General features: G+C 42.9%; 1 protein-coding gene across 6 annotated transcripts in view; it reads right to left on the bottom strand.

The window, feature by feature from the left end:
• DYNC1I1 (dynein cytoplasmic 1 intermediate chain 1) overlaps window positions 1–24,926 on the bottom strand; it is a 196,223-nt gene that overhangs the window by 81,122 nt on the left and 90,175 nt on the right. For all 6 annotated transcript variants that reach the window (XM_054192741.1, XM_054192742.1, XM_054192744.1 and 3 more), the window contains 2 exons: window positions 9,924–10,013; window positions 871–1,033 (listed from right to left, as the gene is read on the bottom strand). In XM_054192741.1, coding sequence (XP_054048716.1) covers window positions 871–1,033; window positions 9,924–10,013 — 253 coding nt within the window. The remainder of the gene's footprint in view (window positions 1–870; window positions 1,034–9,923; window positions 10,014–24,926) is intronic.

Here is a 24,926-nt window from a genome sequence, read left to right on the forward strand (position 1 = left end):
CCCCCTTTTCTGAATTTTCACCTCCAAACTATAACCAAATCTCTCTTAACTTTGACTCTTGAAATCTTAAAGGTACAGCACCTCCTCCCAGCGTTGGAGGCAGCAGATGCCTTCTGGCAACATTAGGACGGGCTGAAGCTCAGTGTTGGTCCAAAGCTGCCAAACTGATGCATTTAGCCGGTCCACAGGGGCGATGCTCAAGAATAACCTCCAGTAAATAGCTTCAGCGTGACATAGCCACTCATTTGCCAAGAGGCTTCAACAGGTACACAGTCGTTGAAACCAAAATACTTTCTCTCCTACTAACAAGTTTTGCTGCTTCCGCTCCCCTATCAATTGCTGAATACACAACCTGTCACCTCTTGTCTTACGCATTTAGATTGCAAACACTTTGGGAGATCATAATTTTCATCCACCCAATGCATAGCACAGTGGGACCCATTACAGACCTGAGGCAGCAGTAGAATATAAACAACAGTAATTTGAATTTGTAAAAATATCATGATATAAGCACACAGATGTACACTACTGGAATGTAGGCATGCACACCTATATATATACGTGTATACACACTTTTATCTATTTCAATTATTTCTTCAGAATTTGAAAATTCACCCCAAAAATGAAACAAAAAATTAAACCACTTAATACGTCAAAGAAAAAACCTTAGATCGATAAAGCATGAAGCTATTTTACAAAATAATTTTGGCTAACAAAGTGATCCAGGCCTTCATGGAGAGGTAATAACCTTTTCTTAGCTATAAAAATGTTTAATTGAGTTTTAAAATTAAAGCTTTCTGGCATTGGAATTCTTTTTATAAAGCTTACTTTACCAAAGCAAAAAAAAAACCAAAACCACGACAAACTGACCCATCTTTCTCTTCTACATCTCTGCCACTGTAGTCAAAGAAGATGTCTGAGTCTTCAGCCAAAGCTCGCTCAATTACACGTATTGTCCGGTCAAAAAATATCAGGAATTCTTCTGAATGGAGAACTTGCTGTTTTTCTTCTTCTGTCAGTTCTCTAGGAGGAGCTTGGAAAATGAAAAGATGTAGTTAAGAGTATGACATTTCACCCCTTTCCCAATGAATCAACATCTTCAGTGGGTTTCTTTTGACATGAAAGCTTGCCGTAGCAATGTCAGGACAAAAATCAAAGCTTTACTCTTAAAATCATGACTCAGAATTTCTTAGTATATCTAAACATACTCCTGTATATTGCCAGAATGTAGCATTTACACAGAAGAGATCCTATATCTTATATATTTATTATTCTGAAATGGAAAATACTTAAACCCCCCAAATTAAATAAACTCAGTGTTCCTATTTCAGGAAATGGCTGTGACTGGCGTTTCGGCAATACCTAACTCGAAAAAGCAGAACACTTATGTAACAGGGGACCTGTCAGAGGAGCCAAAGACAAAATAATCTTCTTAACTTATACTAAAGTTCTTTGTGTTAAAAGGGCTCACATAATCTCTCCCTTCACTTCTTCCCATTTCTCCTTGGTGTCACTGATAAATCCTGTCTCTGCTTTAGAGCTTTGGTGAAGCAATGAAGTAAATAATCAAAGATATTCTCTGAGGCAGCAAAATGAACAGCAACCAGCCAAACACCGGTTTCTTTAAGGCAGTTTTATTCCTTTCAGAGGAATCTGAAGAGTCAGAGCAACAAATGCCACTGAGCTGTGACCAAACCTGCCCTGGGAGGGGGTAGGAGCCGTCTCTCGGGCACCAGTCAGGACAGCCTGGCCCCCACGAGATGAAGTTGCTTCTTTACACACACGCGGAGATGCTAAACCTTTACTTCCAAACCAGTATTTCCAGTATGGCCCTTCATTTGAAAAATACTGTCTTTGCAGGATGCATCAATGCTATGTCTCCATCAGTTTAATGACTTGTTGGTAAATTCCAACTCAAACGTGAGCATCCGAGGGAAAGGAAACTGGGATGCTGCTACTGCTACGATGCACAATTCCATTATCAATTACACTAGCAGGATCATATTGATATGTTGTATATCAATTATGCCTTTGCCCACACATGCTTTTAGTTATATTTCAGAATTACTCGTCTTTCAAAAATGCCATTAGTATCTTTGCAGTGACACCAAACAGACCTTGCAACTAGCTTAAATTCCCAGCGTGAAAAGCTCTATTGACATCACAGGAATTATGCTAACAGAGAATTTTGTTCCAAATTTATACTTAGGCACACAAACAACATACTGCAAACAGATCTATTGCAAAATTACGGAGACACTTGTACTTAAAGAGTTTAACCATCGATCGAAGGTTTCCTGCGTTTGGCTTTACACTACGGATTTGAGGTGTTTACTTGTGAAAATGACCTTGCAGCCTCCCTAGGCCATATTGGGTTAAAACAGCAGCAGCCAAAAAAGATAACTCAGCACGGTGCCTCAGAGAACGCGCAGTACACATCAAAGTTTAATTCCCAGCCCTGTCATACATATCTTAATGTTTAATAAAACAACGAGTGACACAGTTTAAAGTTGCAATTAGAAATTATTTTCCAGCTGCTGTGCCATGCCACACAGCTACTTTCAGCTATCAGGGAGATGTAGCCTTTTCTCGTTGTCTGATTCTCCCATGGTTCACACTAGATTCGTGAGCTCCGCTGCTCAAATATGATGCCACCACCAGCCCCAGGGGCAAGGACGGATTGAAAGGCACCACAGCAGGCAGGAGCAGTGACATGGTCAGCGTTACTGCAGTACTCAGCTCCCCCAATTTTCAGTGCACTTGCTTTCAGAGCACTCCCTGTGGTCGGGAGAAGCTGTTATCACCACACTCAGGTTTGCCTCAACTGGTCAAAGCGTTAGCTCTGAAAGACAAAATCTCTGCACTACACGCGGGCTAAATATAGGAGGTTGGAAAAATGCAAAAGGTAGAGGAGCAATTTGGCCCTCAGGAGACAAAGCAGCAAAGAAGTTAGAAACTTTAGCTTTTGATGATCTCCTACGGCCTTGGCCCTATGCCTCCTGCCACCAGGTTTGTGGTCCCTGTGGAGCTCCACACATCCAGAGAATATCTAGGTCCCCCTGCACGGTCCCCCTGAGTAGCAGAGTGACAATTACCAAGGCAGGAGCACAATTTGCCTCTAAGTGCTTTAGACAGAAGCAATGCATGTGAAAAAAAAAGAATGACTAGCAAAAAGTACAGGTTGACCTATTGCAGCATCCACTGCTGAATAGTAATTGGCACTAAGGGAACTCATCTGGCAAGGAAGCCTGTAATGAGCAATATCCCACTGTCACCACTAAGGCATTGCTTTCCGAGAATCAAAGACAACAACCATGACGATGCAGCAAAACGGCATAAAAGGGGAGAAAATAACTGCAAAGGCAACTGGAAAACTCATTTTAAACTGCTCCAAATGGTAAAAATTATTTGCTAAATCAAATCCTCTCTACAGCTTGGAAATATAAATTTATTACTCAGCCATTTGCTGACTATAACTGGCAAAGAAAATACAACCAAAAATCAATAGAAAGGGAAAAGGCAAAAAATAAACAGTTTGGGAGCTGTGGAGTGTTCACAAGCAATGGAGACACACATGATTGCAGTTCTACCTCAGCAAAATCTCCCTTGCAGTTAGCAATGATCTGTGGGAGGCCAGCAGTCTATTAAACCCTCTTCGGCATCAGAAACACCTTGGCTAAAGTTTGTAGGGCATAAATCAGCTTACCTCATTCATCTGACTGACACACCAGATGCCCCCTGGCGATATTAAGCTTCATATTTTAACCTTATTTTCTTCTTTCATTCGGCTGCCTCTGAAGTTTTATTTGAGGCAATCTCTTCTTACAAGAATGTTAACATCATTACTTTTTCCAGTGTACAACATTACTGTAAGTACTGCAAATACATGAAGTATAAGCAAAAAAACCCCAAAACAGACAGGCTTGTTCTTTCAAATATGAAGATTTTCTAACCATTTATCTTTCAGAGCCACTTCCATTTTCCCCTTGTTCCTTCTCCCTGTCTGTCCATTACCTTGAATAAAATAAAAAGAATCTATGTAATTTTCTGCAATTTTTCTTCCTATCTGGGGGCTTACAGTTACTTTGATCTCAGCTTTCAAGAGACACAAGCTCTCTTCAAGGAAAACTCTGAGAAACATAAGTAGCTGATCAAAGTGTTTTTTGTTTTGTTTTGTCACAGAGACCTATGTGATGTGACAATATCTTCAGAAATTCCCTGTAAGAATACAGCATTTGCCTTCAAGTATCTGCTCTCCCTGCCGTAAAAACCAAACAAACCACATCTAACCTTCCACGTCTAACAAAGCCTAGTGCGATGCTTAGCTTACCAGCGCTCAAAGTTACGTGCTTATTGCCTGGAGTGCAATGAAAGCTCCTGCAAAGACAGACCCATACTTTGCTCTTGTTTCTATACCACAGCTTTGTAATGAACTCTTGTGCCTGTGCTCTGCTTCCCAGCCGGAGGAGCTGAACCCACCCGTGGCCCCGTACGGCTCACGGCAGGAGGACCCACGGCGCAGCCACCAAGTTCTGCTGAACTGGGCATCCCATCTGTCCGCAGACCCACTCGGTGGGATGGCGTACCCACAAACAGAGTGCTGCCTGGGTGGCTCTGGGGTTATAAGATGAACAACACGTATCAAAGAAGCCCTGTACTCACGTTAATGTACAATAGTGTACAAAATAAAATGGAATTTACATTTAAAATTAGAACCTGTGTGTGCAGTTATATATGCACGGAGGGGAAGAAAATGCGAGGTATATCCATAAGGAAAGACTTTGTACACCGTGCATGAACGAAAAGGTCTAGGATATGTAACAAAAATCGAATGTGACATGAAAACAACTGATTTATTCAACACTTATTTATGAAATATAAGGGCATCTTATTATTTCACATGATTTAACCATGATCCTCAGAAATACCTTATTTCACATCAAGGTCCTTTGTCCACAAATTTCTTTGGACAAAATAGAAAACATTTTTTTAATATTAAAACATTTCCTTGTATCTTTAGGAACTAAGATTAAAAAATGCTGCAGACTTGTTTTTATCTGGAAGAAGAAAGCTTGTGGTAAATATAATAGAAGTAGTTGTGATAACAGTGCAGGATCAAATTCACAAATATTTAAAAACAAAGGGACCCAGGAAGATATTTAAAAAAAAAAAAGAAAAGAAAAAAGACGCACATTTGAATAAGTATAATAGAATATAAAAAATATTCTCCTTGAACCTCAGAAATTGTAAAAACCTGACAAGAGAAATGAAGTCTATTAAAGGCAAAAAAAGAAAAAAAGAACAAAAGGAGTAAGTGAATGAAAGAAAGGGTGAACTAATAAAAACAGTAAAGCAGGAAGCAGCCTTGTTATGAGCCCAGAGATATAACGAAAGACAGAAGGAGATTAGTAAAACCCTTTTAAGAGGTGTATTATTTCTTTCAGTGTATATTTAAACCCATGTAAATGTTAGATGTGCTGACGACTGAGGACGGTTGAAATGTACAGCGTGAGAACCGCAAGGTGCTAAGCGGCTCTCAGCAGCTTTTAGCCCAGCCTGCCGATAGCCTGCGATCCTCTGGCTTTTCTCGTGCTTCTCGCTTTCATGCCAGGCTTGATATATTCCATATCCTCATTTCATACATGCCATATCTTCGTTTGATATATGCCATATCTTGGTTGTGTTGTGTTTAAAACACAAGCTCCTGCACGGTGTAATTGCTGAACGTATAAACGGAGATTTTGAGGTGCATTTAGGGATTTTTTTGGTTCTGGAGGAGCAGAATCCAGAGCCTTAAATTCAAATCTGTGCCAGGCAGGGCTGTTCCCACTGAGCGTGCTTCTCCAGAGGCCGTGCTGAGCACCATCCCTGAGCACGCCTGAGTCGGGCTGTCAGGAAGGGTTGGCACACCTGAGCTCGCTGTGGTGTTGGTGGCAGTAAAACCATGGCGTCACAGGCTATTAGAAACCCTACCACAATCTGTCCTGCTTCTCCGATACTCAATGCCTGAGCCGCCAAGAGCTAAACCATCTCCCTCACCGCAGCCTGCTGCGTGGACACCTGAGCTCCATGCACGGGGCCAGGGCAAGTGGGGCACAGCAGGTCTTTGAAGCTGCAGATCCCAGCCTCCCCCATCCCAGCCTTTCATGCAAGTTCCTGTGGATGTATCCACGGCTTCAGATAAACGCAGGTTGAGGCCCGCTTTCCAGACCCAGCCCGTCCCGCTGCTCATGTGGTTTCTACTGCCACAAAGAGGCGCCTAAGGTGGAGCTCCAGAGCGCTCTGGTGGTGGAAAGCCCCAACCCACTTGATGCCACAGTTTGGTACCAGTCTCTTGTTTACGTGGTCAGGAGAGGCTGGGAACGGGCAGAGCACAGCCCAGTTCTCCAGCAGGTATCCCACACTTGGCTCGTCCAAGGACGGTGGGGAGACCATGCACCTGAGACGGGTGTGACAACAGGCAGCTCCATGGAAGAAACACAAGGGCGTCCCAAGGCTTCATATGCTTCGAACAGTCAATGAGCTAGGTGTTCACCTCCCACTCCAGAAACACTCTGGGGGGCTCAAGCTGCTCCTCTGCCCTTAGCACCTCCATGGCATTGAAGTGCCACAAGAGGTGTTGTGCCGGGCAGGCTGCCCTATTGCAGGTGCACTGTGTGCCTTACGGTGATGCTGAGACAGGTCCAGAACCAGGGTCAGACCCTGCACACAGTCGTGACTGCTGAATAATCCCACCAAACCCCGCAGAGCGACTCTGGGGCGTGCAGGGGGAAGACGAGGAAATTAAGCATGCAGTAAATGTCTGTAGAATTAAATTGGACTACCTATAAACCACAGAGAAAAAAAAAATCACATTTCCTCTTAAAATACCATTATAAAAATAGAGCACTCCTGTGCTGTTGGCTTGGGGAGGGGGAGTCTGAACAGGCTGGATCAAAGCTTTATTTTTCATCCTGACCTATTTTGGAGTGATATTCATGAAAAAATTGTCTGCTTTTCTCTCCCCGCACTTCTCTCTCCCATGGTTTTTTTTCTTACACTCCTATAACTCAAAAAAGGCCACGCTGATTTTTTTTTAATCTGTTAAAAAATGTGCTCCCTGAGCTGAAACCAAATTTCAGCCCAGAGCAAATTTTTACGGCTGGGTTATAAATCCCTGAAAAACAGGATTCATAATGGAAGTGCTGACACAGCCTTAACTACTATATAGCAGTGTGAATGGCGCCACTATAATATCTATTAGAGATTCTTTAAAAAGTTTGCAAAATATTGTCTTGCCTTGCAGAAAAAAAGAAGCCAGAGTACTTAATGCCAACATAAACATGCTTTTAACCCATTATGTGCTAATTTGCAGAAAAGCTATTAATTCTGAGTAGGCACACGGAGTGCAGCACAGACAGGAAATGTTCTTCTAAACTCCTGTTTGACTTGTAACATGGTTTTAATCACTTCCATGAAACACAAACGATGGCTTCAAACTCTGAATGCTGCTCAGAACATGAGAAGGGTGATTACAACAGAGAGGAAAACGGGATTTTGTTGGTGAAAGGGCTAAAGCCAACAGGGAGAGAACGACACCAAACGCTAAAAAATGGGACTCCGATCCCTGCCAATTTGGGGACGACTGCTTCCTTTGATTCACAGCATTTAATGCCAGTCATCGGCACGCCACTATTTGATCTGTCACAACACGTACTGCAGGTCAAGTTCACTTTCTATCAGGCAACGAGCATGTTTTCCTCTTCCTTGAACCCAGTCAAGTGCTAGCACCTCACAAAGCCGGTTCTGCTAAAACAAGCTGTGCCTTGCTTTTACAGCCTGCAGTTTGTGTGTCTGAGACTAGCGCTAAACTAGCCCAGTTGATCTACCATTCCTGGGGGGTCTGCTAGGCAGGGAAGGGGAGCACTGCTCCGAGACTCAAACACAACAAAGAAAGAAAAGATGTTGGCAGTGGCGCTTGGTCAGCAAAGTACATAAAAGGCTAACTTGAAAGCTCACGAAAAAGTGAAATAAATCAGTTCAGGAATGTATTTAGATTTTTTCCTTCTTCTCTTCATGCAGGAGTTTGTGCTTTCTCCCCAGGTATAAGTGCTAGCATTACTTTTATGTGGAAATAAATGGGGGTGGGATCAACTGCAATCTGAATACTAGAGGGACATTCAGCACTGCAGGACAGTGCTTATGCACTGGGGGCAGTGAAATCGGTTTTTATGGCTTCTTCTTGTCATCAGTAAAAGAGATACTGTGTTAGGCCCAGTGACTGCTAGAGCCTGTATGTGAGTTGACCCCACAGTTTTGGGAGGAAGGGTAATTTTCAGGAAAATGTAAGTTTTTCTATGTTGCCATGTTTCTTGCTGATGTCTTCAGTTCTGCCTTTGCAGGCTCTTGTGTGACTCCTGTTCCTGCTGTCACGGCTGCTCCTACTGCTCCCCTCCACCCATGACAGCGGTGGCAGGGCGCAGTGGGAGAAGCAGAAGGATGAGGAGCTGGAGGAGTAAGTTCCTCCCTCTGTGTTTCTACCTAATGAGCAACGGACACTGCAGGATTTATGGCATGGGTGATTTCTGTGATGCTCTTAAGAGGGAAGAAAGATCAATTTATAATCACACCAGCATGGCTGGTACTGCAACTCACTTCAGTGCGTGAGGACAGCAAATGTGGGCACTATACACCAGACTCAGGTTTATTGGACACTGATGTAAATCATGCCAGGCTCCCCTGGATGAGAAAGGAGCATCCACCGCTGTATTCACAGTTAATGACTTCATGACCTTCTCTGTAAAACAACTCTATATTTTTCCCATAGTGAGATTATCTTGTGAAGAACAAAGCCAAGGTCACAGAATCATCCTGACAATGATCACCATAGCACAAAGTGATTTAGGCCCTACCTGAGGAAGTAAGTTACCTTTCAAGAGTGCAAACAGTTTTGTGAACAGTCCTGGCAATACAGAGCTAAGAAATGGCAGAGAAGAAACTCATTTCCTCGCACACTGGAGATGCTGATATTTCAGCTCTTTTCACTGACTCCACGTAGGGGTGAGTGTTGACTGTTCAAGGTGACACACCAGAATAGCCAATACTCTAGTAAATTCCCAGGTCAGGAAGAACAAATTTTACATCCCTCTTCTAATTATGAAACCTAGAACAAGTACAAGAGAAGCACACGAGAGACACCCAGTATATTTACCATGTCCAGTGCACCAGTTTGACGTGTGTATTATCTTGTTTTCACAAGATAATGCACCACTTTGACACGTGTCTCTTGTCTGCACCAGAAAGAAGCCAGAAGTAACCGGAATTTTCATCTCTTGTACCCCTTGAGAGTGTCTCAATCCAGAGAAATGGATAGAAGGGATGGACCTGCCTGGCTTCAGCTTTGACCTTAAGTTCCCTGGGGGCAGCTCCTACAATTTTTTTTTATTCTGATAGTCAACATTTTCCACTCAAATGGTTTTCTGCTGGAGGATTCCTGACCACCACTTAAGTTTGCCCCTCTCAAGCAAGCAGACAGTTGTGGGCTCTAAGTACCTCTGAAGACCAACCAACTTTATGGAGCCGCTGGAATGCCTGGCATTCGTGTTTTAAATCTTTCATGTAAGCAGGCTATTTGAACCAGAGGACAAGTAAGCACCAGTCCTGGAATCCAAGAATCTCTACTTCATTCACAAGTTATGAGGACGTGTTTCTTCTTCTAAACAGCTGAAGTCTTGTGCTTTTCACAAGCTTCTCAGACCTACCAGCTGGGTCACTGGGATACAATTTACTGCTTTTATGCCACTTATGTGGTTCTGAATCAATAAAACTGGTGACTCTTTCGATTTCGCAGTGTTCTCAATAATGGAAACTACCTATGAGAATAACTACTTGCAGGATTCAGTCCTTTAAAGCTGTAACAAAATCCTTTTCATTTTGTAAAGTACCTTCTTTCACTTCCTGCTTCTGGTCTTGATTTTCTGTCTCCAAGTCATCCTGTGCTTTTGGTTCCACCATCTCATCATCATCTTCATCCTCTAAAAAAAAGGAAGAAAAAGATTTGTGAGATTCTCCTCTTTGAGAAGGATGAAAACTGTGTATCTTCTTTACAATTATAAACTGGTAGTAAACACAGGTAAAACAAAGTACACAACAAATGGAAACATCTACATTTATAGTCAGAGTGACACTCAGACATTTCCCCCCAGACTGCAAGATAATCTGCTAACATAGGGCACCTGCCACTTGTGCTCCCTGTGGCAACTTCCCATCTCAGATGTCGGCTGAATATCTCCCTGACCTCGGAGATGACTTCTTGGATGGCACAAGAACAGATGCAAACATGTTTAAGCCTGGCAGCTATTCCATGGTTGGGACACCTGCTATCCAGACACCTCATTTCCAATTCAATTCTCACCAGATTAATTTGCCTTTTGACCTACGGGAAGGGGTTAAATAGAAATCTGACCTCAGGTCAGAAGCCACTAGCAAGCAAACAAGCATGGTACAGTTCTGAAAAGTCATCACCATCAACTGGAGGAACACAGCAACCAAAAGTGGCATTTGGAGCTTAAGAACCATTCTTGCATTAATACGAATTTAATGAACACTAAAATTTGACACATGTCAGTTACTACTGCCAGATGTTTTAATGACCTTTCCTGACCTATGCAAATGCCTGTCTTCCTTCCCCTCTCTCCCCACACTCACATGTTCTCATTTTATTCAGGAGGGCAAACCATTCATTCCTTTCCTTGATGTCTGTTTGAAGTTACAAGGGTTCTGATTGTCCAGCCCAAAACATAACACAGCAGATCTGGAAAGACAGTGATGCACCAAAATGGCTCAAAGCCTACCTAAACCTCGTTACTTGTTCTCAGCTACAGCAATGTGATTTATTCTCCAGTGCCCAGGGCTGGCACCCAACCCGCTCACACTCATGAGAGGGTAGGGACGCACAGCCTTCTAGATTCAGTAAACTACAAAGACTGAAAATAGAGCTTGTCCGAAAAGAGTGAGTTAAATCTGTGGGCTACAGAGGAACTATTCTGGAGTGATTCTGGATCTTGACATACCATCAAGGCACAGCAAGCATCACTGGTGCCCTGGGTTGGTCCATCGCATGAAAGAATGCATGTTGTCCCGGCCCCGGGACATTCAGCCATCAGCAAAACGGCTGCAGTTCCTTTGGGGCTTTCTGAGCAATCTGCCTGTCACCACAGGGTTCCTCACGACATGGCGCTTCTCCAGGCACGCTCCCCGCTCTAACGCAGCCACGTTAACACAGCCTGGGGCAGGGGGCAACATGTCACACTTCTCCAACTGCTCGGCTACTGGCACCTTCTCCTGCGAAGGCTGGCTGCAATCAGTCCTGCCTTCTTGGGGAGATGTTGGTGCTGACAGGTTGCATTCAGCCAACAGTAACACGCAGCTGTATTTTGTTTTCAACAACGTAATAGGCACCACGCTATTCCCACCACGTTGCCTACCCTAGGACTTCTCCCCCCAGAAGGCCACAGAGCACATGTTGCTAGCTGACATCTTGTCTGGAGAGCACGGCTTAGCCACACACCGTAAGGAAGTGTCTCAGCATGGACAGATATGCTTCTCCTTCTTGGGAAAAAGGGGAAATCTTGGCATAAGATCTGCCATTGCTCCCCCTACCGCTAGTGAGTGCAGCGAGGAGAAGAGGGAAAGCTTGGCTCCCCAGTCATCAGGGTAGAGGGATAACTGTGTGCTCCCCAGGCTGGGGAGGGAGGAGGAATCCAGCAGAGACGGGGAGGCATTTCCAGAACTAAAAGCATTCACGACTAATGAATGCCACCCCTTTATGAGGGATTTTTCAGACCACGAGAGGAAATAGCCCTTCAGAGTGGAGTAAAGGTAGGGTGTTCACGATGCCTCCCTTGGCAATTGTTTCCCTCGTATATAGAGGGGCTCTGGAGAAGAGCTTTTAGAGAGCAAGCCAGGGCGTTTCAGTTCGGCAGGGTAAACACGTTGTTCTGTCCACTGGCTGAAAGTTAGATAACATCCAACACAGTCAGCAGAGAGTCAGTGAGAAAAGCTCACCTGGTGTGCACACATAGGAAGGGTAAAAAAAAGGTCCTTCTGCATCAGTCTGTGGCACTAGCAGAGATGGGGATGTATGACAGAGAGCGGCACTCCCAGTTTCAAAGAACAGAGGAGAAGTGTGAGAAGAGAGAGGAGTGACCGGCACAGCAGGGAGCGAATGCTCTGCTAACCTCAGGTACGTGTGCACACACAGATAGGATCGCAACGGTGTACAGATATATGCACACAGACACACTTATGGTGGATACCTAATGAAGCCAACTCCCACAAGAGTTTTGTGAGTCTTGCATTACAAGTTTTTGTTCCCTAGAGCACTAGCTCTTGGAGCCAGCTGTTTACATATGGATTTCAGCTTCCATTTTTAACCTGTTTCCAACCTGTCTGCTTGTGTGGGGAAGTTTCAGAAGGGGAAGCGTTTGAGAAAACTTGCAGGAAGCAAACCAAAAAAACCCCAACACTTTATTAAAAATCCTGGGATTTTTAAGGCAGTATGCTATGGTTTTTAATGCTTCACTTGTAATTTGGTAATGGACAGGGATGGGATGATGTAGCAAATGTAGAACTTGAGATTTAGTAGGGGGTTTTCAGACCGAAGTGAAGCAAATTTGTCTCTGTCCTCTAGAAGTCCTTGATTCCCCTGATTTTGGGGATTGTCAAATTGTTTGCCTGCCTATAGCCCATTCCTGCTTCTAAAGCAGTGAATAAATGAATGGCTGAGGCACAGCCGGAGCCAGGGAGTGTATTGATACTTCAGCACCTATTAAGGTAGATCTTCTTTACTTCCCTTCCTTCCTCTTCTGGGAACAATCAAAACCAAGTTTCTCTAGATTTCCCTAGATTTAATTGCAGCAGGGAAAATAAGTAAAGGTTATTACAACACATGCCATACCTTTTACCAAGAGTAGACACATCAATAAATTAGTTTTACAGGAAAGGCAGTGCAAGAGTTTTTAGCAGGTTAGACACAGTTCAGATGTCCTTATTTATTTACAGAGAAATGTATACACATACACAGAGAAACTCGGATAAAAGAACGATATGGTTGTGAGCCAAATGCTAAAATGTTAGCAAATGCCAGAATTTGGATTGCCTGGGCACGATTAGCTCCTTCCCCCTCCCCACGTGTAGGCATGATGACATCATTCTGGAATTTCCTCCCTCTTGAGTGCTTGGCCTCATTTTCTGGGTGCTCAGCAAGAGACACCTGGGCCCTGAAATGCAGAAGTGCTGAGAGCTGAAGTCAACTGGGCCTGTGCTTTGAGTGGAGAAAGTGCTAGGGAAATGCTATGCCTGCAAAAGCTCCCACGTCTCTCACTCAGCTTTCGCTGAAAGTTGTCATTCCAACATTTTTGCCCTTTCCCTCCCTGTCCTTCAGTGCCTTTGCATGATGACAAGAATATTGTGAAAATAATAGTGTTCTCCCCCTGCACAGATGTTTTGCAGAGATACATTCATCAGGATTTGGGGCATGTTAAGATGCTGTCATGGGAGCACCAGAGAAACAAAAGCTTGGAAGGGGATTAATGTTTTCTGTGTTCAGTGTAACACTTGGACCATGTACATTGACATGAGATCTGAGGCCAGAGCACCAAATGGAAAAAGATAAAAACCAGAAGGGTTAAAAAACTGCCTCCCCATTGACTGGTTGAAACATAGATCTGTTAAGGAAACAAAAAACCTTACACATTATCATGTAATTAAAACTGTATCATCATAAATATTCAAAAGGGCTAATTAAAGATGCCCAGGAAACCTGCATTCTGGAATATCCAATGTTGCTTGGCTTTGCAACCTGAAGGTTTACTTGCAATAGCTTTTTTGGATATTATGTACTATTTAATGCCAATGTATGCATACTAACATATGTTCATAGTACATTCATTTGCCATTGTGCCTAATTACGGTTATGCATTTGTACATTTGACTGTGCACGTACACATGCATTACAGAATAATGCGAAATGCATTGGCATTCATTTTCCTGTGTTCTACTTAAGGGTGAAAAAGATAACTTTTATTGTACATTTATTGGGAGAATCTGTGAGCGTCTATGTGCTTATTTGTTTCCACATGTGCCTCCTCAGATTGGATGTCCCATTGCAGTTAATTGCGCAGGGAGATGAAGATAGTTCTGTAGATCCTGAACACAAATAGCCTTTCCCTACTTAAAAGCATATCTGACATTGGGAAGTTTAGAGATATAACTTTTTAACTGCTTACATAGCAGTAGTAGGAGTCTCGTAGTCACATTTGGCAAACTCAGAGTTGCTACCAGCAGCAGTAGCGTTACACCCTGTTCAGAAGATCTAAATCAGAACTCAAATGTCTATTAAAGGAACCACATGAAAAAGGGCTAGTAATGAAGTGTATAGCTGCTGTGTAACACTTCTCCTTTGTAGATCTCAAAGGACTTTGTGAGGAGGCCAGTGTTATTATGCCCATTACCACGCAGAAGCCGACTGAGAGAGCCACTCACTGTAGATCACTCAGTAGACCAGCAGCTGAGTGCAGAATAGAGGGTTGACTTCAGAGTTTCAGCCTAGAGTCCTGCCCACTTAAGGCTGTCCTGCCTTTTATTGTAAATAAACAATTCCACAATGGAAATGATCATTAAATGTTTAGGTTAAATATGTTTGTCTGCTGAAGCTGGTGGAGCCATATGTGGGATTAATATAGACTGACATAGCTGGGCCAAATACCGTTTCTTCTTAACTCAGAGCTTGATGACTCTCCAGGCTCTAGGAGGTGGCCAGTCAGTCCCAACAGTGCTTTGTTTAATATGATGAAGTAAAAGCAAAGTAATTGTTCTCAGCTTGTACTTAGCTTTGAACACTCCTGCTTCTGTTCCAGACCAGAAGTGGTCTTGTCTGTCTAAAAGCTTGCCCGTTTTTTCCAACTATAGAAGTTGCTCTAATACAAAAGTATGACCTGGTTTTGTTTAATCTGCGTACTAATTTTTGAATGTTTCCAACTACTAGGTCCGATGAGCCTGCTCTATGCCTGGCCTTTGCCTTGGCCTCCACAAGGATGGGTCACCACTTTGCCATTGCAGTAAACGGAGGGGGAAGCCCTGTGGCTTCCCCTGGCACCTGCAGAAGAAATGCCCAGATGTGCTGAATTGGACGAAATGTTCACAGAGAGCATAGATGATCTCAGAAAGTCAGGCCCCACATTCCTACCGAGCTGGACTATTTATTACCTAGTTGGACTTTCCAGGGTTTTAAATCACTGTATTTATTTTTACAGCATGGAAAAACATACTGGGCACCTTCAGGATAAACTAGAATACAGTATGTAATTACATCTGAGAGGACTGCACATGACACTGGCTTAGGGTTTTAATTCTTGAGATTAATACTGTTTTGCTTGGGTCAACGTTTTCTTTGTTGTTTGAGTTTTGGATTGCCAGTTTTAGGCAGTTAGCACTGGTACTGCTCAACTAGTTTACTAAACACCTAATTTTTTTGAGGATTTATGTAATTATGGGCCTCTGCTCTGCTAATATATGTACCACCAGTTAAACAGCAGGCAGTACGTTGTACGTTCGTCTTGGGTGGAGGATTTACACCTCCTCAGACCTGCACCTCTGAGACTAGCTAAGAAGTTGCAGCTTCTGTGTATTGTTTTAAGTACTGACAGTTATACTGAATTAGTCTGACAGCTCTGTTTTTAATTCTGGGTAGGTACAAACAATCCTTTTCTTAAAGACATATCTTAAAAATAGCAATTTAATTAGCATCACAATTATATATTTTATTGCCTGAGTCACTGATATATGAGAAGCCAGTGGGTTATTATATGGGGTTTTATATCAGCATCGACATTCCTTCAGTGCATGAGAAGGATCAGCCGTGCATATGACACATGCAATAAAATCAAGTGTCTTCACATGAAGCAGACTTGGTATTTGCAACTGTGTAATACCAGAAACTGTTGCATCACTTTTATATTTACAACTGTTCAAATTAATTTTGCTGTTTCTGTTATGAAAGAATTACAAACCGAGCAAGGACAAACGCATCGTGTTTACATCGCCATAAGCCTGAATCAAACCAGTTGAATATTGTTGGCGTTATCCTGAGAAGGATTTAAAACACTATCTTTCCTTTTTGCATACTTTCTTTCCATCACTACCAAAATATGCAAAAAGCAAGGAAACACATACTTTTTCAAATAGGACTGCGTGACATTTCATATTTTTGAAAATCTATGATTTGCAATCTGGCTGAATGACCTATTTTTCATATAATGTAATTTTTTGAAATATGTCCAGTTTTTCACTTTCATCTTTTGACTGCCCTTTGAAGCAAGAAGAGAATTAATTCATCAGTGGATTTTGTTTGCAGAGTGGGATGTGAGACTGGACGTACATTGGGCACATGTTAGTCATCCCAGATGGAAATATTCTTGCATGCAGGCTCTTCTTGGCAATAGGCAGCTGCCTCCTAAAATGTATTTCAGTTAGCCAAAGCAAGGAAGACTACTCCCTGCTGAACACTGAAAAAACAGAGGTGAATAGATCTTGGCCTAAACTCTGTGCAACATGCAACAAATTTCAGATGAGAATTTCGTATGAGTCTGAGCTTGCAAGCATATTTGCATGCAAGAATCATATGCGTGGAAGGTATCTCTGCCCCTTTCCCCAATACTTAAATGTGCACTGCAAACATTAAAAAGTTCCAGGTCATTCTTCTAGAGTTCCCCATCCCTGATACGACACATTCCCAGCACATCATCTTGTCCTTACAAATTAGTGCAGAGAAGTTGTGCTTTCTAATGGCCGTCAGATGAAAAGAGAACAGGAGGAAAAGAAAGGGTAAAATTGGATGAATGAATCTGGAACTACCATATGGCCACAGCACCTAAGAGACTTGAACAGAAGCATGTGACATTCTTCCTTCACTTTCCACCTTTACACTTTTTAATTGTCTGAAAAAAATGGTCTGTCTGCATATCCTTTGACTGCAGTTCTGCAAGAGCATGAATAAATCACAGCACTACAAGAACAGACTGCCTAGCATCATCAAACTCCCTTCATTTTTTGTTATCTTCAAGTGCTGTGGTGCTCTTTTGTAAAAGAGAGGCTTCAAGTACTGATAAAATACAGGCTGTATGAATCATATTACTTTTACCAGACTCAAGTATATTGACTGAATCTTTTTGAAGAAAATATTGTATTAAAGCTTAATCATAAAATAATATAATGTTTGATACATATATCACTTTAATCCAGAAGATTGCAGGGCACTTTTCCTGGAATTAATATATTTAGCCTAACATCTTCCACAGCAAGGAGACTGGTAATAATACACCAGTTTTAAAAGTGCAGGTCTAAGAGAAAAATACCTAAGTTTTCTTGTTTCTTGCAAAATGAAATACTACTCACATATCTCTGCCACATCCAAGAAGGTTTTTCTGATTTCATCCCTTGTTCTGCAACGCAAATCTCTGTAAATTCACCCCTCATCCCATAAGGAGCAGGTGGTATTGCCAGGCATTACGACCGGATCCCTAGAGACCTCCTCTCAGGCTTCAGCCATCCTTGTACCAGCGCAATGAAGGAAATACATATTTCACCCCGAAGACAAACACTGTAGCCTGACTGACTGAAAGGAGTCATTTAGTTCAGAAAATTTATTTTGCCTACAGCATAGGCCGTGCCTGTACTATTGCCACTTAAAAATTTGTCCTGAAATTTACTACACTTCCCTCTTAAAACAAGCACCCCGTAAGTAATTTTTACTCAACATTTCTTTTTAAAGCTCTCCTTAACAATTACCGCATTCAATTACTCCTGGTTGGGGGATTCTCAGGTCTCCTGGTATATGATTTCTCACAACCTTCTCCTGATCTAGGGTTTCCTAGTCCCTATGCCTCTTCCTGACAGTCAGACTTCTCTTTGGTACATTATGAAGACAGATTTTGTTTTTCCATTTTGTGACAAATGATAGTCTATCACAGCCAAATGGCAAGAAAATGTCACAGAAAAAATTGTTTTACTGTAGCGTTTCACTGAGCTCCATGTGAAACTAACCAAATCTCTTCACAGCCCTGATTGCAAACCTTTGCGCCGGTTCAAGTGTTAGAATCAATGCTTCAGAATATCACCATTTCTTTACCAATTAAAATGGAGAGCTGCTTCTGATTCTTCAGGGAAGCATTTCTCTAACCCGAGAAACTGATTTTCCAGTTACTTGGCCTGAGCACAGTTTTCAGTTGTGGTGAGAGTCTCAGAATTCAAAGTGTCCCTTGTTTTTAGTTTCTGGTCGGTCTAGACCAGACATGGATTTTTCTCTCCTCTTTTGGACTGTTGCAACACCACACTGGTTGAAAGCATTTTTCAGTCCCCAGAGAACTAAACTGCAGAGTACCCCACTGTAGTCATCATCTCTTCTAGCTGATTCCCTTTTCTCCTCTTCCTCCCTCCCCACAGCTCATGTTCAATTCTATTGTGCTTGAAAATATTCCAGTTGGAAGATGTAACACAAAAAGAGAAGTACAGAAGTTTCCTTTTCTTGGCTATGGTTGGGCCTTCAAATAAAAATGCCAGCATGAAATAATGGTCAAACAGCAGAAGCCTTACAGCAGCATTTACAGACCTCTAGCTCTGAAACCGAATAGCATAAATTTAAAATATCCTGCTACAGTATAACTGCGGTGGTATTATCCTTGAGGAAGAAAGCAATGGAGACCCTTCGTTTCTGTGGATGAAGAAGGGGTTGCTAAACCATGCAGGTTTTCACAGCCTCTGAAACCTGTATGGATTTCTTCCTGCTGTGCTGTTGGAAGAAATCACGTCGTGCCAGCAGTGTGAAACGACTCCTGCCCTGGGAAAGGGCACTGAGACACGTGGCGGACTTTGCGGATTGGACCTGCTCAAGTCATTTTCAAACACTCAGATCATGTAATAGTGTTAAATCACAAAAGCCTAAGTATGTTAATGAAAACCAGTCCCCACGACCTATGGCACTAGCAGCAATTGTAAAACAAAAGCTGCTTTCATATTAAATACACACACACACACACACAAATGATGCGGGCAACCCCCAGTATCAGTACAGGCTGGGGGACGAAGGGGTTGAGAGCAGCCCTGACGAGAAGGACTGGGGGGTACTGGTGGATGAAAAGCTGGACGTGAGCCGACAATATGCACTCATAGCCCAGAAAGTCAACAGCATCCTGGGCTGCATCGAGCCAGCAGGGTGAGGGAGGTGATTCTGGACCTCTACTCCACTTTGGTGAGACCCCACCTGGAGTACTGCATCCCAGTCTGGAGCCCTCAGCACAGAAAAGACATGGACTTGTTGGAGCGGGTCCAGAGGAAGGCCACAGAAATGATCAGAGGGCTGGAACACCTCTCCTGTGAGGCCAGGCTGAGAGTGTTGGGGCTGTTCAGCCTGGAGAAGAGAAGGCTCCGGGAAGATCTTATTTTGGCCTTTCAGTACTTAAAGGGGGCCTGCAGGAAAGACGGGGACAAACATTTTACCAGGGCCTGTTGCAATAGGGCAAGGGGTAATGGCTTTAACTAAAAGAGAGTAGATTTAGACAAGATACAAGGAAGAATTTTTTTATGCTGAGGGTGGTGAAACACTGGAACGTGTTGCCCAGAGAGGTGGTAGGTGCCCCATCCCTGGAAATCTTCAAGGTCAGGTTGGATGGGTCTCTGAGCAACCTCATCTAGTTGAAGATGTGCCTGCTTATTGCAGGGGGGTTAGACTAGCTAACGTTTAAATGTCCCTTCCAACCCAAAGTATTCTATGATTCTAAGATGTATCCGGCATTTACACAGTGCCTGATTTGGAGATCAGTCATAGCAGACCATTGCCCCAGCTATTTATATATTTATATTTATAGGCCCCAGGTATTTAAAACCTTAAGTACAATGTAAACCAAGTAAAGTCTGTGGGATTTTTACTGCTGACATGTAGGGCTAGGACTTCGCTCGTAGATTCATTTATTCCAAGTGCAAATGACTTTATACTCCACAGGCCATCTCTCCTATTTTCCACCGTGCTTGTGCTTGAGCAATATTACAAAATCTTGCTATTGTGGAAGAAATTAATTCTCCACTTCCATACCATGTCTCCGTCTGTGAAGCCCCACTAATATGCTTTAGGTTAAATTCTCCGGCCTTGACTCTGCACTTAGCTTCTCCTGCAGGCATTAGCATGAGTTATGGCTTTTCAGACTTTCTCCTTTATTTTTTGGATATGAAATAGTATTTCAGTCCAAGGCCCTGAAATTATCTGTATGGCCACATAGTTGTTTGCATGACCATGGTTTAACTTTTAACTCCATCTTTTTCCACAAATTTCTCTCTATCTGTTCTATGGCACTTTATGAATAAAAATCAATGCTTAAGATGGAGCATATACTTCTGTAGCTGAAATATCTGAAAGCATAAATCTCTACACTTGCACGCAAACCTCAACAGAGAGAAATGGAGACAAGACTGATGATGTATTGTAATTGGAAAGGATAACTGGAAAAAACAACTATATTCATAAACAATTACCACAGCAAATACACAAAGACTCCCTCTCTTTGTCTCAGACACACACATGCATACGCTTTGCTCAGCACTTTAAAAATAACCATTAGTCATATGGCAAATGCATTTTACATGAACAAAGGTTCATTTCAACAGTTGTCTTAAAAAAGGCAGGCAAAAAATTGTTTTATTAAAAAATTAAACTACAGAAGAATAGCTGGGTCAGGGCTCGATGAGTGTGTGCTTATTACTTATATAGGCACTCAACAGACCCCACTTAGTTATGTTTCCCACTGACGCCAGTTCACCTTAGTCACTGGTGTTAGCCCTGATTTGCATCAGCATATGTGAAAAAGGAATTCCCTCTGACAGTTTTGAACTTGCCGTATTTTAATTTCAGTGGTTTTGTCCTACCGCACTGGGAGAGGCTTCCGCTTCTAGCATCTCAGTTTCGGGGGATATCAACATGAGCAACACCTTTTGGTGGGGGGGAAACCAGGCGCAAGCACATCAGCTACGCGCCCAAAGTCACTCCTGATGATGGAACGTCCTGCAGATGATGGAATAAAACCCTGGTCTCCTGATTCCTAGGCTGATACTTCAGCCGCTGCTTGCCTCTGGGGCATGCGATCAGGGCTGCTTTGGAGGCTGCTCAGCCTTCATTATGTCAAACCAGCTGTTAAAAAACACTGGCCGGTTTCCCCAAAATGCTTGTTGCAACCTGTCCGGCAAGCCCCCAGCCCCGGGTGCTGCTGTCCCGGCTGCTGGCAGCCCCCCTGCCCACAAACCCTCTTCACTGCCCTTCGCCTTCCCCTCCTGCCTCCGCACTGTGGCACCCCGCTGCCCACCCCAACTGCCTCTCGCCTCCGCTCCCACCCCGGCTCTGCTCAGGGTCACGCTTCAAAGTCTCCCCTCAACCCACCAGGAAGGCCTCTTCCTTCCTCCTGGCCCCTCTCCAGCCTCCCTGGCATCCGTCTTCCTGAAGCAGATATCAAAAAATCCCCTACTTGCAATCGGGGGTTTGTGCGTGCCAAGAGCCATACCCACCTGCTGATACCTGTTTGACACAGAAATGCCCTCTGATTTGGATTCTCAGATGAACACTTCAAGGTTTTTCTGAGAACTTAGGTTGTAAGACACTAATTAAAAAAAAAAAAAAAAAAAAAAACCAACAAAAAACCCAGGCCCTGCCCCCCAGATTCCCAATTGCTATGGTTAAAACCCAGCTTATCCGCTGCAGCTGGGTGGATCAGGTATGTTTTTCTGTGCTTAAGCTCAACAGACTTCAGTAGCTTCGGATGATTTAAACATCGAAACAGGCAGACTGCATCTGCAGTTGGGGCACACGGGAAAATTAAACTGCACCGCAACCACTCACTGGAATATGCTTCCCTTTTCCCACTTCACAGTTCAGACTCATCAGGAAAATAATTTCTGTGGCTACTTTATATCTGTTGCACTTTGGAAAATGGATGCTTTGAAGTACCGTACAGCAGGCTGCCTGTAAATCAAAATCCTCCCTTTTCTCCCAAAACACTGTAAAGACCCCCTCTTCAGTCAGCTTTTGGGAGCTCTCAGCTATAGACAGGGGCGTTAAGTCAGAAGAACCACATGAAAATGGAGTTAAAATAAAGTGGGCTATGCTACCTCATGGTCCTTCACTTGAAACGGCCTCTCTGCATAGGCTTTTTTTTTGGAGGAAAACAAAAGAAAGAAGTCGCTGGCTTCAGCCCCTGCGTCCTCTGGGTTGTAACACAGCTCGCAGCTGCGAAGTTTACATGTGTTAACTTGGGATGCCACAAGCCAGCCAGCAATGAGGTTGTCATCCTGATCTGAGGAAACACAATGTGCATACATGCCAATGAATTTACCGCAAGCGAAGCGTTTTGCTGAGATAATTCAAAGCACATTAGATTTCATCAGTTGACTACTCCATCAGGAGCCGATCACAAAAGCCAGCAACACTGGAGCCATATTCCGTCAAAAAGGTGCAGCTCCGTAAAATCTTAGTCCTTTGCAAAATGGTGCCACTTTCTTTGTGGAAGTGGGGGGAGAAGAAAAAAAGCAAGAGGAAGAGTCAGTTCTGGCAATATCAAAATGGCTTGTTTTCACATTTTCTGAGTGGATTTTTTTGGGGCTTTCCGTTAAAAAGTACTTCTCATATTTTTTTACTTTTAGACTGCTTTAAAATAGGAGATGAAGCAAATAAAAATGAAAAGATTTTGATTTTGTTAAAACATACATGCGTTGAGGGACCAGACTGGAAAATAAGGCAAAATTTTCCCTAAGGTTCAGTACTTCAGTACACTGGAGTCTTGTTTCAACCTGGAACAAAATTATATTTTGAAATTTCAAATTTCACAGCACTAACTGGAAAGGGGATTCCTTCTGAGCCTGACTCTAACGCTGCCACTGCTGAAGTGATGCAGTGTTAGTTGAGTGAGGATTTTAAAATCTGATATTAAAGCAACACAGAAGCACACACTGGGTTGGGGGGGAAGGACGTCTTTCATCACTGTAATGGCAAGATCTCTTTTCCTGTGATCTGAGATTCCCTCTCCTATGACTTCAGGTTAATCATTTCTTTCAGATGGGACCGATTTAAGGTCATACTTCCAGTACTGAGGGCCTGAATGCAAATTTCACATCCATGTCCCGAGAACAAGAAAACAGACACCAATGACAAACCTACTCAGTGCACATTTGAAACACAGCCCAGTATACCAGACAGTGCCAAAATTAGGAGGAAATATGCAAACAGGCATTTATCACTTTTGAGTGACCCTGATCCTGACTTTTTATTTTTGCATGCAGAACTCCAAATTAATGGGACAAATGCATTATGAAGCCAGCAAAGCGCTACCAATCTGTCTTGGTGGCCCTTGCATGGAGAAAGAACTGCCCAAGCAAGTCTGACGAGCTTCCCAGAAACCATTGTCTTAGTCGCCTGTACTGTTATACAGTTGGATAAAAAAGGAAAAACCACCACAACAGAGGTGTTTGCTTTGGGGGTGAGCATTGGGGGTAGCGCTAAATGCAGCAGCCACAGCAGAACAAATAGAAACTGTGAGCTTTCCACCACATTAATGAAACTGCATTCAAAAGGTGGAGTGTAATGTTCTTCAACATGGATAATTCACATAAGCTGTGTGATTCAAACACCTATGTCTCCACACTGGCTCCACACCACCTCGGGATTTATGTTTTATTTCAGTTTTCATCGGACTGCTCATGAATGACCAACGACAAAAGAGCATGTGTGCATTTTTCTTTTTCACAGGCCCCTGTTAATGAGGACTCTGTTGCGTTAAGACAGTCAAGACTGTCTCTGGCAAAATGTGTTGAACCAAGGTGTTTGTGCCTGCATAAAATTAAGCCACAAGTAAAGCACTTATTTCTGACAGCAGATTTATAATAGGAAAATCCCAGCAGGAATGAAGAGTTAGAAACCCCTGTTGTAGCCTTTTTCATAAACTTCACCTTGATTTAGTATCTCAAACAAGTAGCAGGAAAGGCTAACAGCAGAGGTAATCCTATCATCTTTTCTCCGACAGCACCATTCCATCTTTTTGACTTCCTCATGCTGCTAACACGAATTCAAATCATCTGTGTTTAAAGTTAAATGCAGTGATTGACAGATCTTTGTAGTCTCAGTCCATACTGAAGATTATTCTAGATACCTATCAGTTATTACTACAAGCCCTGTCTGATATTCAATACCTACAGGGAAAATTGTTTTTAACGGTGTAATGCCTGATCTATTTTGAAAGCTATTTTAAAATAAGAAACTAACTATAACCAGGTGGCTAAAATCCAGACAGGTTTTTTATGGGTTGATTTTTGGAGGGAGAAGGTGGAAGATAACAGCAGAACTCTGTTATACTGCAGTAACAACCGTGATTCAGAGCAAAACACAGTGAAAAAGAAGCATTTTGTTTTGATTCCATGACATCAATTTCTGTAAAAACACCTATTTCAATACCATAGGATACAGGAAAGTTCAGGGGTTTGCTCTTGGGTCTTAGTATAGACACATGACAATATATGCTGCTATGAAGTAATTGCTTGCTTTCATGAACACAAGGCACTTCAAAGCTCAGTTGCTATGCTAGAAACCTGGGGTGCTGGAAGAGGCCTCTGGGTGTAGTACATCTCTTACTGTGAACACAAATGCAAAATGAAATAGTGAAAGCAGTGGTCTGACCATCAACTGGGCTCGAGGGCCAGTTGTACAGAAAGGCAGAAGGATGTCCTCTTTAATTAATACCCCCTGAGCTCAGCTCTGCCAGCCCCACTGCTGGGAGGCAGCTATAGCCTTGCTGCTCCTGATTGCAGCATTACAGAATAGGCTGGCTTTAGGCACAAGAAGACCAGCCAGTTGGGTTGGA

Source organism: Rissa tridactyla, chromosome 2 (assembly GCF_028500815.1).
Source record: "Rissa tridactyla isolate bRisTri1 chromosome 2, bRisTri1.patW.cur.20221130, whole genome shotgun sequence".
Taxonomy (NCBI): Eukaryota; Metazoa; Chordata; class Aves; order Charadriiformes; family Laridae; genus Rissa; species Rissa tridactyla.